This window comes from Oenanthe melanoleuca, chromosome 20 (assembly GCF_029582105.1).
Source record: "Oenanthe melanoleuca isolate GR-GAL-2019-014 chromosome 20, OMel1.0, whole genome shotgun sequence".
NCBI lineage: Eukaryota > Metazoa > Chordata > Aves > Passeriformes > Muscicapidae > Oenanthe > Oenanthe melanoleuca.
In genome coordinates, this window is record NC_079353.1 from 14,261,106 (window position 1) to 14,276,868 (window position 15,763).

The 15,763-nt window shown below is 42.8% G+C and overlaps 1 protein-coding gene across 1 annotated transcript in view; it reads left to right on the forward strand.

The window, feature by feature from the left end:
• The window catches only part of LOC130261204 (ubiquinol-cytochrome-c reductase complex assembly factor 1), a 36,168-nt gene extending 22,915 nt beyond the window's left edge, over positions 1-13,253 (forward strand). Inside the window, exons 8-10 of the mRNA XM_056507177.1 lie at positions 8,804-8,881; positions 10,171-10,284; positions 11,350-13,253. Of these exons, the coding sequence (XP_056363152.1) occupies positions 8,804-8,881; positions 10,171-10,284; positions 11,350-11,484 (327 nt within the window). The 3' untranslated portion in view covers positions 11,485-13,253. The remainder of the gene's footprint in view (positions 1-8,803; positions 8,882-10,170; positions 10,285-11,349) is intronic.
• Positions 13,254-15,763: the final 2,510 nt, after the last annotated feature.

Here is a 15,763-nt window from a genome sequence, read left to right on the forward strand (position 1 = left end):
AAGAAACAAAAGCCTTTCAAAGCAGTGAGATACAAAATTGCTCTGTATAGTTTTTGTGGGGTGTTTTAATAGGATACCAGACATTGTATGATTAGTTTTACCTGATGTTAATGTTTCAAGAACATCCCAAAAAACAGTTGATTAACCCTTGGTCTTTTCTCAAAGAGCTTGAAAGTTCACACTAAGTTTCCAGTACTTTGTCATTTCATAAATTAATAATAGTAGGTAGTTTTCCAGAGGAAATTCAGTAAATTTGATTCTGGAAATCTTAATAATTTAAATATGTAGGATAGTGCATGTGTATGGAATTTTAGCTTGAATTATCTCAACTGTGATGATATCTGGAACAAACTGTAATGATGCAAATGTAGCTTTACCAGCACATGAAGCTTTGAAGTATGGGTCTCTTTCTCAGGTTGTTTGTGATGTAGTTGTTCTAGAGACAGCATCTGTGGGACCAACACACCTGGGTGAAATGTCTGGGCCATGCTGAGGATATCTGATACTGAAATCAAGATATAGTAAATGCTTGGGTCCTTTCCAGCTGGCCTGCACCAGTTTTCTGGCATAAAAAAAAATCAATTCTGGCACAAAAAAATCAATTTAAATTTCCCAGATGTGTTGGATCCTGTTACTGTAAGGTGGTGTTATTGGCCTGTTCTGTGCCTTGCTTGAGTGCCTGCAGGAATTACACTGGAAGCTGCCTTGTGGCACGTTTTCTAGAGATACCTTTTTTCAGTATTGCATATTTTTCAGAATTATATTACTCTATGTGCTTTATATGGGGAAAGGTTCTTCCTCTAGAATGTGCTTTTAAGCTCCTTCAAAAAAACCAGAAATAATACCAAGACCAGGGTCTGTTCTAAATCAAGGCAAACAAGCCATGGAGAGCTTTTCTGTTGTTCCCATACATTTTAATCACATTGTTGCTTGTGCTTTTCTCTGCAGATAGAAAGCCACTGATATCTTCTGCTTCCAGTTTGGGAGTGAGTCTTGTATTTTCTTGTTAGAGTTTGGTTTATTTTTTCTTCCCTTTTCTGAGTTCTCTGGCCCATTTTATCCATTTACAGAACTGGCAGCTCTTTGAAACTTTTTTTCTTTTCCTGCTTTTGCTAACTACTCTCACAGGAGAACAAAAGACAATGATTGGGAAGCACAAGTGCAGTCCCTGCAGTTATCCCAGTGCCTGCTTCCACACTTGCTGGCTCCTCAGATTTCTTTTACAACCCTACTAAAGCAACAGCACACGATACCTCTGTGTACATCTGGGGAAACTGAGGTGCTTTTCTGTGTTCCATTCTGGTCTGAGAACTCAGTGGATTCTGTGCCTTTTTTCTCTCCTCTTTTTTCTCTTTCTGGTCTTAAACAGCACTTGCTTTATCTCTGTTAATAAGTCAATTACTATTGCACTTTTGTAAGAGCTTGAATGTTTTTATTTCATTCAGAGATCAGGAAATAATGACAAAGCTTAAAATACCAGCATATCTAACCTTTGTCAATAGCAAAGTGTTCATCATGTTGATTTCCTAATTAGTCAGGAGGCCTTGAGGCCAGGAGAAGAAGTGTGCATAAAAGGCACAATTTTATGGTTGGGATGTCATGGATGTGAGATGGGGTCAGTACAGTCTTGGTCAATGTGAAATGAGCAACACTGGTCAGGATGGGTTTTTTTTCCACAGGGCTTGGGCATCCAGAAGGATCTGGCAGGGAACAGAAGGCAGGCCTGGGGTGAACAGGGGTTTTAGGGCTCCCCTGAGCTTTGGAGTCATTTGTCTCATTGTTGCTGAGTCCCAGCAATTCTGTTTGGAGATGCTGTTTGAAGACTTCATTTTTTAAAAGTGGGGAAGTGGCAGAGTCCCTGTAATTGGTGGAGAAACAGGACTAAAGCCCCAGATGACAAAGCCAGGTACCAAGAGCTTAAAAATAGTGTGTCTTCTTGAGAGCATTCTAAATTTGCCCTTTTGTAATTCCTATTTTATTATGTCCTTGCAAGAGGGAAGATAACCCATATATAGGTTTAATCCATGTTATTCAGGAAACTATGTAAGGAAGATTTTGGCTTCTTAAAATCCTTGCCCTTGTTTTTAGGATCTTCTGGAAGTTTATTTATTCACAGCAGCATTGAGTCTGAATGAAATGCAGAAGTGAGATGGAAAACTCACAGTATCTTACCATGCAGCATTTTCATGGTTCGCTTTTCTATTTTGCCTTTTACTTGAGGGCAGAACTAGGGTAGAGAAATAATTTTCTCTTCTGAAAGGTTACAGTAATAAAGAAACTCTTGTTAACATCAGGGTATATGGCAGGCAGGAGTTTTCACAGTCTGGCATTGTTTATTTTACCAGCAATTTGGAACCTTCTGCACTCTTAAAATATTGGCAAGAAAATATTTAACTGTTAACTGTTCTGTGGCCTGTGTGTGTTTGAAGCCCTGGGGAGGAGGAATGCTTGGGGAAATCGGGTTTTTCTCAGCTTATGATTGAAACCAGAAGGTGCAGAATATTAGTAGAATGTGAAAGCAATGTGACTTCAAATTAGAATTTTACCCAAATGTGGAACTGGATGGGAGAATGTCAAACAGGTCACGTATGAACAGGTCCCTTCTAGGAGAGAGTGGGGAGGCTGATGGAGCAAACAGAAACAAACCACTCTGCCAGGTACTAGAAATGAATTGGAGAAGGTGATAGTAATTGTGAGTATTTGTATTTCTCCTGGCCTCTGTCACTGGGTAAAGGTTGTAGCAGTAAGGATTAGGCTGGTTAATTGCTGACTAATTGTATGGACCCTAGAAATTGTCACTCCATTTGAAATGAAATGAACTTTTTTTTTTACAGTTTTTTTAAGAGAGGAGATGGGTGCCTTGCTGTTCCCCTCCAACAGAAGCTTCTGGTCCCAGATTCTGGAGAAAGAATTTTTTTTTTTGTATTCTCACTATTTTTTCCCTAGGGGAGGATGACCTATTTTGTACGAGCAGGATCATTCTTGCTCATATTACTACATAAAATGTAGCCTCTTCCCATGAGGGTTTTAAAGGTATGGTAAAGGGAGCAAGCTTTTTAGTAGCACTAGCACTTTTCAGGTGAAGTTCCTGCCAAGTCAGCAAAGTGAGCTGATGTCTGGTGTCCAGGGCCATCTCATGACCTGTGCCTGTCCTACTGGAAGTCAGGACAGGAAAGAGCAGAGGCCCAGACAGGAGAGATACCTGCCAGTATCTGCAAAGGTCAGCAAAAATGAATGAAGCAGAAGATGCTCAGAGCTCCTACTCCTGTCAGATGAAGATCCAGTGTGTGCTGTGGCTGCCAATAACCAGAGATGTTTGGGATAAAGGATAAGAATCAGAACTGTGGGTCAGTTCCTTCTGGTGCAGTCTCCTGGCATTCACTAACGAGTAACCCGAGAGCTGCACAGGGACTGCTGGTTCAGGATCACTGACAAAAATCCTCAGGCAATGTGAAGCCCTTTGTTACCTCTTCCATATTTTTTGCTCTTTAATGCCCTGTGGCAATGTGGCAATGACTTCTGCCACTTAAATGTGTTGCATGAGAAAACACCTAAATTTTAAAATATTATTTAGTCATTTCATTAGATTATTTTCTACATCTTTTTTAATGAGAAACAGTGGACGATAATTCCTTGTTTATCTGCTTGACACCACTCAGGATTTTACCTCTCCACAATCATCTTCCTCATTTCATCCTGAAAAGTTTCCTAAGTGTTTCTTCATTTGTCTCATCCTGTCATCATAGTTTTTTCTGTGTGCTTTCTATTACTTTTAGATCTGTTCAGAGGTTAAAAGGTAACAATTATGCAGAGCATTTTAAATTATGGATTATGGATTTTTGCAGAATAGGGTTCCTCTTTTGGTTTATATTTATTTTGTAATAATTCCTAAAATTTATTTATCTTTTTCTTCACTATTGAATTGTTGAACTTAACTTTTTTTCCCTTAAAGATCCATTTCCAAACTGTAGCTGCCAAATGTGTGCGTGTTGTTAAACAGATTTTATGGATTATTTCTTTTAACACCTACTACTAGTACCTTTATCAGCACTGAATATCACTGGTCATAACTTTCTATGATTTTAATTTTCATTTACTGTATTTTCTACTAATTTGAACTTGGAGGTGTATTACAAAATTAATTTTAATTTTAAATAATAGAGAATTTATCAGAAGAATTAATATTTAAAGCATACAGAACTCAAGCTGTGGCTAATTAAAAGCAGTGATCTGCTTTGCAGACAAAGTAGCAGAGCACTTAAAAGGCTCAAAGATTGAATATTGGAAAAATAATTTCTTCAATAATTTTGACATTTCACAAGTATGTGCCTGAAGGAACTGACCATTATGGCTCCTTGCTACAGAAATCTTCGTAATCTTTTTTTTTTTTAATTTAATCTTTTTGATCCTAGCTGCAGTCTCAATCATGTCAAAATTACTGTCCTGGAAGCAGTCGTGATGTTATAGGATGAAATAAAAGGGCTGTGTTTGCCCATTTAGTGTCATGTGTGTTTTAAGGCAGTGTTTTGAGCAAACTCAAAAAGCCAATGTATAAGTGCTTATATATTATTTATAAGTAACATAAACCATATTACAAGTAATTCTGTCCAATTGCAACTTGAGAGAAAGAGCATGAAAAAGCCTAAATATTTGTGGAGTGACATTTTTTACTATGAAATATCAGTCCTGTATCTCCTTCAGGAACTTTTGCTGGTGCTCCTGCTCCAGCAGTCAGAAGTGTCAGTGAGAGTGGTCAATGTTCTAGGCTGCAGAAGCCCCCAGAGTGGACTCAGCCCTGACAAGATGAGTGTGCCCAGACCTGTGGAACTTGTTTTGCCCAGGGGACGGACTAATTTCTACAGTATCAGCATAAAGCACTACTTTACTGTTGCAACTTTGACCATTCCAGAGTGTGCTGCTGGTGTGACAGTGCACCAGGAGGAGCCCAGTCCTGGTTTGAAAAGATGACTGTGCTGACACATCCATTGTGTATAGGTACAGGAGCAAACACATTGTACAGAAGAGAATATTTATTCTAACAGCAATGGTATAATGAGAATGAGGGGGTGGAAATCCAAGCCAGAAAATTCAAATATGAAATGAGATACACATGTTCAACTGTGAGGGTGATATGCTTTAGCCAAACACAATTTAGTGAGCTTAGTACAGGGGGAACTCAGTGAAATGTAATGGTCTGTGATATGCAGAGGGTCAGGTTCTATGATCTAATCATTTCTTCTGGCTGAAATCTCTTCATAAAGAAGTCTAGTTCAAGCATAACTTGCAGCCTAAAGAGAGGAATTGCTGCCTGGAATTCAATGCCTAGTGCTTGTACGAGGCAGTTAGAAGTGCCCCTTCTGGCTCCATAGTCTGTAGAAGGATTCATGTGTATAGTAGCTTAAGGGTGCAGCACGTGTTGGCAAAAGCAGAAAGCAGAAACTCGTGTTGCAGTGTTCTCAGACAGTGCAGCCCATGGCTGTCCCAGCTGGGGTGGCACTGGCAGCAGCCAGGTGTGCAGTGACACTGCAGGGATCCCCGTCCTGCTCTGAGGGGGCAGGCTGCACCTCGGTGCCTGGGCTGGTGGCTGTTAGCAGGCAGAGCACATCAGAGCCCATGGAATTGCTAAGACTGGGAAACACCAGATCATCCAGTCACCATCAGTCAATGCAGCACCATCTCCGTGGTCACCATTAAACCTCAAGTGCCACACACACACGTTTTTGACCCGGGGATGGTGATTCCATCATTGCCCTGGGCAGCCTGTGCCAATGTTTTAAAAGTCTTTCTGTTGCTTCCTTTCCCTGATGTCCAATCTAAACCTCTGCTGGCACAACTTGAGACTGTTCCTTTTGCCCTGTCATTTGTTACCTTCCAGTCTGTGATCCTTCTCTGCTCCATGAGCCAAAGCAAGTGGGGAGGAGGAGAAGGAGGAGGAGGAGATTCATTACCAGAGGAAGCTCTTGGTCCATCACAGGACACTGATATGGACTGATTCTGGAGTAGCATTCACTTTAAATATCATGTCCATGTGTGAGGGCTTTTGCTACGTGTCCAGCAGTACAAGACAGCGTTATGCTTTCACTTCAGAAGTCTTCTTAGAATACAAAACCTTGTGTGGGACTTGGCTGTCACTTGTCTGCTGCAGAGTCGCCCTCAGCACGTGGCTGTTGGATGATGCACATCAACTCCCTGAGGCTGAAGATGGTTTCCTCACTGTCACGTGGAAAATGCAGCAGCTGTTTGCTGCAGATGTGGCCCAGGGAGCCTTTCAGAGAACAGTTGTGACCTGCAGCAGGCAGATAATGTTAGCTGTACATTTCCTTGTTTCAGAGGTGTTGTAAAGGTCAGGTGTGGACCAAAAGTGGATTCCTTGTTTTAAACTAACCCAGTCCTGTGTCACTCAGCACATAAATTTGTTCAATGACAGCTCTGCTGGGCTGTTCTCAGGAAGGCAAAAGGGGCAAAGTCCCAAGAAGAGCTCCAAATGTTACTGATTTTTTTCTTGTTTTTAGCAATTACTCACTTGGAACTCTCCAGCGGTTTTTCTTCTTTATAACAAACTGTGGGAGAGTCAGCAGAATCTTGACCAGCCAGATCCTGAAACTGGCCAGTGGTTAGAACTTGTACAAGAGGAAGCACTTCCAGCAAACACTGCTTTGGATGTGCTCATTTTCCTTGATTTATAAAGAAGGATTTTTTTCCTTCAGTATTTGTACTTGACTGATGCCAGTTGTATTCTTCAGAAACTGCAATGTTCCTTTAAATATCATTTCATTGCCTAAGATAGGGCTCCATCACCAATTTCAGATTTTATATCTGAAACTGTCTTTTAAGATGTATTTATTACCATGTTTGTTTAACTTGGTTATCTCCTTCATCGATCTGTTTCTTGCTACTTAAAGCTGCTGCTCTTTGGTTTTAGTAGGGAAAGCTGCTTCCCCAGGGATCTTTAGTCCAGGACTTGTCTCTGTAATGGGGCTATTTGTTTTCTTTGCCCCTTGCAGTTGCCTCCTATAACGTTTGTAGTATGTGTTAAGTAATCCTTGAGGTAACATTTTTATTATGTCATAAAAAGTGCGTGGCAAATATATAATAACTCATGGAATTTGTTTGTTTAAAATGGAAGGATAATTTATTGAGTGTGTTACATGAGACCTGCTCCCCCTTATTAGAGCTGTAGAAGTGCAGCTTATTTAGAAGTATGTTCTATTGAGAAAAACCACGATCTCTGACATGCACAGAAGGTTTGAGCATGGTTGGGTAGAAATGACATCATAGTTTATGTACTCAATAAAAATTTAATTAAGTCATTACAGAAGTTGCAGTCATCATTTAACCCTCTGATTTCTTATGTTTAGTTCTTTTTTTAAACATTCAGTAATAACCAGTCTCCAAATCTTGATAGCCTATAAAATATCTGCATGAATTTTAATAGTTTATATTAATGGAAAAATATGAGTAACTGACATAAAAGGAATTTTCCTTATGTTTGCACTATGTGCATTGCTATAAAAATCAACAGATGAAAAAAGACAGTGGTTTAAGGGAAGAGTATATGAACTGGAAATTTGTTCACTTGGCAGAAGCTAACTCATATTTTGATAGAAAAACTGTTGTATAATTGCCAAGGTGAATACTCATAAGGATACTGAGAGAATTCAGGACAAAGGGTTCCCAGTGTGGCGGATGTGATGGGCTCGTGTCTCTTGTGTGTAAGTCCTGTCTCTGTAAAGTGCAGTGTCACACCTGAGGATCCTGCTGGTATGCAGGGTGGATGAGCCTTGTCATTTGTACTTCTGGAGCATGTGAGAGCTGCAGAAAAGAAATGTTTTGTGTCTTTTGGATCCCTCCTGGGAGTCAGTACAAAGAAGAAGTTTTACCAAAGTATAGCTGGGCACTTGGGAGAGAAGCTGCATCACTTTGTTGGTAGAGATAATGAGTAGAGGCAAGAGGACAGGCAGTGTGGATGATGGAGATCACAGGAGTAATTTCATCCATCCCTCTGCACCCAGCAGTTGGTCCAGTCCCATTTTAAGCTCACATGGGGTCACTTCTCACGCCCAAGGGTGGCTTAGGCCAGCTCAGCAAATACTTATACAGTTATTAAATTTAGTTAAAGGTCAGTGTGGAACTTGGACTGAGTCACACTTAGAGCGTGGGGGAAGTTGCTATGTCATCACAGGCTCTGAAAGAAGTTTAATCATAGTCCAAAACTTGTGAGTCCGAGCTGCTAGAGATGCTGGAGAGGCAGAATTCATGTTCTTGCTGGCTGAGAGTCAGTCTGGACAGTACACAAGGAGCAGTGGCAGGGTTGTGTCTCTGTCTTTAGCATTCCAGTATTTCCACTGTAGTAGTACATCCAGCCGTGCAGAGTGTGCTTTGGAGGAAAAAAAAGTTGAAAAACCTTTGAGTTTCTATGGATGAATGAAGATCTGGAATAGCTGCTCAGTAGTGAAGCTGCAGAGGCATCTCCATGCTCTTGGTCTGTGCTGCCACTGCAAGGGCAGCCTTGCTTCACACTCCCCCTGCAGCATTTTCTCTCCACCCCTGCAGCTGGTGGCAGAGCTGTTGGCTGGATGTCCCTGCCAGCTGTGTGTTGAGTAACACTGACCTCAGCTGTGTCGAATTAGCAGAGCTGTGTCACGGGAGGCTCCAGAGTGACTGTCTCCTGCTTGCAGCCAAATCTCAGTGAGGTGGGCTGGGGCACTGCTGCTTCCTTGGCCACTCGCAGTGACATTGGGAATATTTTCTCCTCACCTCTTCCTTAGAGCCTGTACTGATGGTTTTCTGGTTTGTTTTTCAGATTAATTCTGCTGTTCTAAAAGAAGACTTGAAAAGGATGGTAGAAAATTTCTATGCAGCTCTGTTTGGATACGATGAGGTAAGAAGGCTGTTTTCAGGGAATGTGCAACAAGACCATCTAATTCCTGAATACAGAATAGTCCAGATGGGTAAAACACTCACTGTCCATTTCTCTGGAGAAATATTATGTTATGGAAGCAGCCTTGAGTGAAAGTTCTTAGAAGAAAACAGCAGAGAGTGTATAGATTTAAAGCATGGGGTATGGAAGGTAAGGTGTTCTTTGTGGGGCTTCACCATCCCTTCTTGGCCACCACTAAATCATTTCCTCCCTCTGAATCCTGTTGTACTCTGCTGTACTTTGAAAGCAAAGAGAGGATTTATAGAATATTAACAGGGAGTCTATGTGAGAATATTTATAGGCAGTACCTAATAATGCAGGGAGGCAAAAGCACCACTCTGCACAAGTGTCTGCAGGACTTTTAAGAGGAGTACACGATTACATCATTTTTTTGCTCTAGTGAGTGTTGCTCTTCAGATACTCTTACATCATGATACTATTTTTTTGCATGTTGATTTGCATTATTAATATATTCTCATCGACTTGTGGACAGTGTTACACATGCAAGGTTTAATCCAGTTTTAAGTATAGCTAGGATTTGGCTGCTTGTGCTTCACTGACAGTCTTTTTGGAAACAAAATGTTTGCTTTAATTAAAGACAAATGTTGTCTTTTTAAATTTTTAACTGAATATTTTAAAGTCTTTTGCCTTTGGCAAATGTGTTAGCGGAAGACAGGAGTTATGAGCCTGTGGTGACAACACCACATAATCTAAAAAGACAATAAAAGTTCAAGAGAATTGGGACAAATAACATTAATGGATGTGGTTCTTGTATAAACCAAAGCTAATACTGGATTTAACTGGAAAAATCTAGATAGTTCTTGATAAGCAGGATTTCTCTCTCATTTAGAATGAAAAGTAAAAAAAGCAAAGAAAAATAGCAAACTCAAGACTACAGCTCTGCAGCATTGGATTAAATATCTGCCTTCTCTGTAATATCATCATTTTCGTGGTAAAGATTTCATAACATAGAAATTCAGTTATCAACTGCGACATTAGGAATACCCTGACCTAGGTTTTTTCCAAATTAACTTGCCAGAAAATTGGTTACAGGCTGCTCTATAAACGAATTTAAGGCCAGGGCTGTTTTTCCATTCTGGGAAAGAGTGATGTTGCTGCCTTTCCACGTGCAGAGCCCATGGCAGCTGTGGGCTCTGGGACAGGTGCTGTGGCCAGAGGCCAAGTACACCAGTGGGGGCGGTTTGTGTCCAGACCTTCTTCACGTGCAGTTTTTAATCCCCTTCCTTTAGGGAATCTTGTGTGATGATCGTGTTCTGGCAGCAGCTCTTTGGAGAAACCTTTTTAACAGGAACTGTGATGACCCTCGGCACCTGGAGCTGCTGGTGGAGTACGTGCGCAAACAGGTGCGGCCCCGCTCACCTCAGCCTCTGCCCCAGAGCAGGCAGTGCTTGCTTCTGTTGCTTGCTGTGCAGCTCACTTCCCATAAATAAATCTCATTTTAATATGCAGTGGTCATTTTTAAGGAGAAGAAGGTAAAAATCTGGAAACTGGATGATATTTATTATAGAGTCGTGGATGCCAGAGGAGAACACACTGACAGGAGAACATGCACTGTGCCCCTGGTCAGCTCTCCTGGCCCTCCTGAGCTAATGGTGGTGGGTTTATCTTTGACTGATCATTGAGTGACGTTTTTCTTTTTTTTCCCCCTATGTGCTGTATCTATGCTGACCAGTGGCAGCAAGTTGACCCTCTGCTGTATGATGAGGGGGTTTTTTTAAAAATTTTGCTTACATTGCACCTTAAAATTACATTAGATCTCAACTGTTTTGCCCAGAGAGGTTGTGGATGCCCCATCCCTGGAAGTGTTCACGGCCAGGCTGGACAGGGCTTGGAACAGCCTGGTCTAGTAGCAGGTGTCCCTACCCATGGAAGGGGGTGGGACTGGATGGGCTTTAAGGTTCTTTCCAACGCAAACATTCAGGAATTTCTTGTGTTGTGAGGATGAGCATTCATTGCATGTTCACATCTTCCAGCACATGTGCTTTTTTGTGATAAATCCCAGGTATTCCCTGCTGGTCTGGCCAATTTTCTGTAGCTGACGTCTCAGTTGTGTGCAGGATGGGAGCTGTCCGTGGGGTGCTATCTGGACAGTGCTCCCTGCAGTAACCAGCAGGAGGATGAAGTGACTCATGGCAGCTTTGTGTGGCTCATCTCTGCCCTGCTGCCAAAGCTTCAGAGGAGGCATTAGCCAAGGCTGCAGTGACTCAGGGAATCCCAGAGGATCTGCAGATCCTTGTGTTGGCCTTTCCACGATGCCTCACACTTGGAAGTGACCTTCTTAGGTCTACCTCACACAGAAGGCAGAGTAGGCTGAAGAGTCCCTGTTGTGCTTGCTTTCTGGAATGCCAGGTGTTTGTGGCTGCTGGTGGAGCTGGCCTGGCAGTGGCAGTGACGGGCTGTGCTTGCAGGTGCAGCACCTGGACGCGCTGAGCGGGGAGGAGCTGCTGCTGACGGGCGAGGTGAGCTGGCGGCCGCTGGTGGAGAGCAACGCCCGCAGCATCCTCAGGCCCCTGTCCCCCGTGTACAACGATGAAGGACTCTGAGACCCACGGGCCAGAACAGCTTGGGAAGCGTGCCTGGAATTGGAATGGGGCTGGCTGAGGCTGTGTGGTCAGGAAGAACAGTCTGCTGTTGGAAGGAAAACGTTTCATTAGCTCTCCCATCCACGGTGCCTCGGCAGCCTCCTGGACAGCTGTGCTCCTGAATCTTCACCTGCAAATAAATGCTCATTGTTTCAAGAACCTCTGTCCTTTTGATGGCCCCGAGTGGCCCTTGCTGACAAATGGACAGAGCTGCCTTCTGCCTTTAGGAAACCAGCTATTCACCATGATGTAGAGTTCTCTCAAAAAGACGTTTCTGTCCCTTGCCTCATCTAAAGAGCTGCTACTCAGAGACACAGTGGTGTCCTCTGCTCCCTGAATGGTTGTAATTGTAAATCTGAGCTTTGCATATTTAGATTTAAGTATATATTTTAAATGCCTGGTATCAAGATGGAATGGTCCATCTTTGCTTTTTTGGAGTTAAGAATTGCTTTAACAGATTCTGAAGGGTTTTCTATGAAAATCCCTTTTAGGAACTCTCCACTTTGTTGCACAAGGATAAGAGAATGCAAAAAATAATGCACAGTCCTGAACAATCTTTGTGACTTTGGCTGTCTTAGGGAGATAAAAGCCCCAGTTATGGCTGGGCTGGCAATAAAAGCTGCCTCCGTACTTGATGTTTCAGTCTGTCTTGCTGATACTTCCACATTCTTGGTAGAATTTTGCTCTAGGAATTCCTTTATGAAAAGAACATCCCTGTTTGTGTCCCTGGGACAGGACTCTGCCATCCTCCATCCCCCAAAGCAATGGTCCAGGGCTTTTTAGCAGGATCCTTCAACACCAATGAAAACTTTCTATGGCTGTGCAGGCAAATGGTGCCAACACCATTTTAATTAATTAGGGGAGCAGGAGCTGCACTGGTGAAATCAGCAGAGGCCAAGGTACTCTGTGTGGGTGGATGGTTCACCAGGCTGTTTTCCAGGTCAGTGGCAAAAACAGTTTTCATTTCTCTCCTGTACAAAATTTCAGTCAATAATAAATGTCATTCTGGGTTAAATTACTGTGTGTTTGTATTCTGTGCCATGTGTGCTTTTGATAAGAATAATCCCTATAAAATCAGGATTTGTTCCTAATAAAAGTATTAAGCAAAAGTAGAAGGTGATAATCCTTAATTTGTGGATTTAATCTTTGATTTTTTGGCTCCTTAGTCTGGTGAAAGTGTAACTATGTCTGACTGTGACTATTCTTCCTTCCCAAGTTGCTTTCATCATAGTGCGTGTGTTGGGGAATATTTGCCATCCCTTCCCCATGTAAAAAGCAGTGGGATGCAGCAAAGAGGCTCCCAAACACTGCCTTGTGGGATTTTTTTAAATTTTCTTTTAGGGACCCTTCTGTGTATAAAAAAGGCATTTTGTTATTTTTTTCCAGGGCGAGCTTCCTCAGTTTAACTTCTTATAAAATGAGTCATGTAAAGAGCCCCTCACTCTGTGTGAGGTGTATCCCTTCTCTGTGAAAACATTACAGCCCAAACAACTTGCTTGCAGTTTATTTAAGATGCTTTTGTTGAAAGCTGAGCTAAGCAGAGAAACCACTTTATGTGTGAAGTATTATACAGTGTGTGTGAGATAATAACGCCTTGTAATTCATTACAGCTGGCTTGTATTTACATAAAAGAAGGCTGAGCTGTGTAGGAATTTGCTGATTAATTTATTTTTAATGAGAGTGAAGTATACCAAGTACCAAAATAAACTTTACTTTGTGTATATTACTGCTCCTGAAATAGGTGGAAAAATTAATGGTAGATATTTTGGCTCAAAGCTACGTACATTAATTCATATACAAAACAGTTATTTAAACTTTAACCCCTTTCCTGCTGTGTAATTCAACGCTGGGCTCATGTTCCCCATGCCATGGGAGCACAGGGCTGGGGGCACACCACCATCCATCCAGGGACTGTGCGTGGCTGCAGAGGTCACAGAGCTGCTGGGGTTCTGGCTGGCCTGGAGGGGAGAGCACCATTGTGCTCTCAATGTGGGACAGCATGTGGAGCTGAGCCCTCCCCTGTGTTTGGGCAGGAGGCTTCACAAGGGATGGTGCCAGGTTGGAGTCACTGGCACCTGCCCTCGCAGCTTTTATTGGGGTGAGAATAAATCCCTGTAATCAGCTCTGGCTGGGCCAGGAAATGCTTTCACCCACTGCTGTAAGGGCTGAGCTGTACGTGGGTGTGTGGAGCCCCACGAAAAAACAAGGCAGATACTGTCTCTGAATTAAAAGGTTAATTTTTTATAGAGTCAAAATCCACTGGAAGCTACGCAGGACCAGGGAAGACTTTGCCTCCCAGTCACTAGCTGGGATCCTACACAATACTAGATTGGATACCTGGAAGAAATCCTTGCCTGTGAAGGTGGGAGGCCCTGGCACAGGGTGCCCAGAGAAGCTGTGGCTGCCCCTGCAAGTGCCTAAGGCCAGGTTGGGTGGGGCTTGGGGCAGCTGGGGACAGTGGAAGGTGTCCCTGGCCATGGCATGGCATGGGTGGAATGAAATGAGCTCTATTTGAAAGTTCCTTCTAACCCAAACCATTCTGGGATTCTAATGTGACCCCTCTTGCTCTCAAGAAGAAAAGTGAGCTAGAAAGCTGCCAATGTCTGTATCTTATACAAGACATCTCTCCAGCCAGAAGGAAAGAAAGAACATTCCAGGTAGAGAAATCTGCCTTCTGCAGGTGTTCCAGCAGCAGAGATTGGCAGGTGAGTGATTCCTGTGCACAGCTCTGCTTCGAGGGTCACAGAACACGGGAAGATAACCAAACATTGTAAAGCCCATCTTTTCCTATTTTCAAAGTTTGCCAGAGGGAATGATTGAAGGTGTTTTTCATATAGACAGTTCTTTGTTTAGGCTGTTGGGTTTTTGGAAAGTGGTCTCAGACTATCAGCTTGGCACTTCCTGTATTTAAATGAACATAACAGTGTGAATTTCTTTTGGAAGGAACCACTATCATCCAGCCTGATCTCCTGTCTCATATACAGCATTTGGACATTGCTTAGGATTCCAAAGGACTTACTACTCTTCAGCTTTTCCAGGTATCTTAAAATGAAGAGACATGAGCCCCTGGGAAGCACTCCTGCTTTCAGCTGGATTCTGGGCTGCATTCTGTGGGTAGCAGGGCAGCACTCAGTTCTTCCTTCTCCTCCGTTTTGCACCATGGGGGTGTCCTGGGGTGAGGTTACGGTGCTTTGTATCCCCAGCCGTGTGTGCTGTTCGTGCCGGGCGTTGCGTTCGCTGCTTTCAGAATTGACTCAAAGGGAAGGTTTCTTTTGTCTCGTCAGCCGGCGCCTTCCCCCATCGGCTGGGCTTGCTGCTCAGCTGCTGCTTTGCTTTGTTTTTTGCCCTATTAGTTAGTTTAGCTGGGAATACCATCCGAACCTGTTCGGGACCGGGACCCAGGAACATCGAGGAATCTGCATTTCGTGACAAGCATCAGCCCTCCCGGCCAGAGACTTCCTGAGCTTGTTCATCCTCTCACACTGCTGAAAGAGTTTCTTTTGTCATCTCTGGCTGTTTTTTCTTGTGTTGGGAGTGGTTTTTTTTTTTTGTGGGGTTTTTTTTTTGTTTGTTTTTTTTTTGTTTTGTTTTGTTTGGTTTTTGTTTTTGTTTTTGTTTTTGTTTTGTTTTGTTTTGTTTTGTTTTGTTTTGTTTTGTTTTGTTTTGTTTTGTTTTGTTTTGTTTTGTTTTGTTTTGTTTTGTTTTTGGTTTGCTAAATAAACAGGTTTTTTCCACCTTTCCTCTGAGGAAATTCTTCCCGAACCCGGTGGTGGGGGGTTTGTTTCTGGGGGGCTCTTTCTGAAGGTGTTTCCCCTAATTTGTCCTAAACCAGGACAGGAGGATAGGAGCATGTTTTGTCTCATGGAGACTTGGGAAGTCTCGCATTAGGGTGATATTTTGAGATGTTTTGGAGTAGGGGGGAGTCATCTGATACTCTTAAATGCTGTCTCTCTCTGCTTTAGGTGGTTAAATATTTCCTATGTCACCTTGCCTGCTGTGCTCACACCACCTCTGGGTGTTGAACTGTTTTCTCCTGCATCTTCCAAGTGCAGCAGTGCTGAGAGCACAGGCATCCCCGATGATCTTCACATTTCCTGTGCTGTCCAGTGCTTAAGCCCTATTGAAGTGCATGCAATTGCCACTTGCCAGATTTGTGACTCCCATCCTCACCTTCCACAAAGTGATGTTTTCAGTCGTGTCTCTGCCCCACCAAGCCCTCAGGTCAGAACTGCTGCTCTGA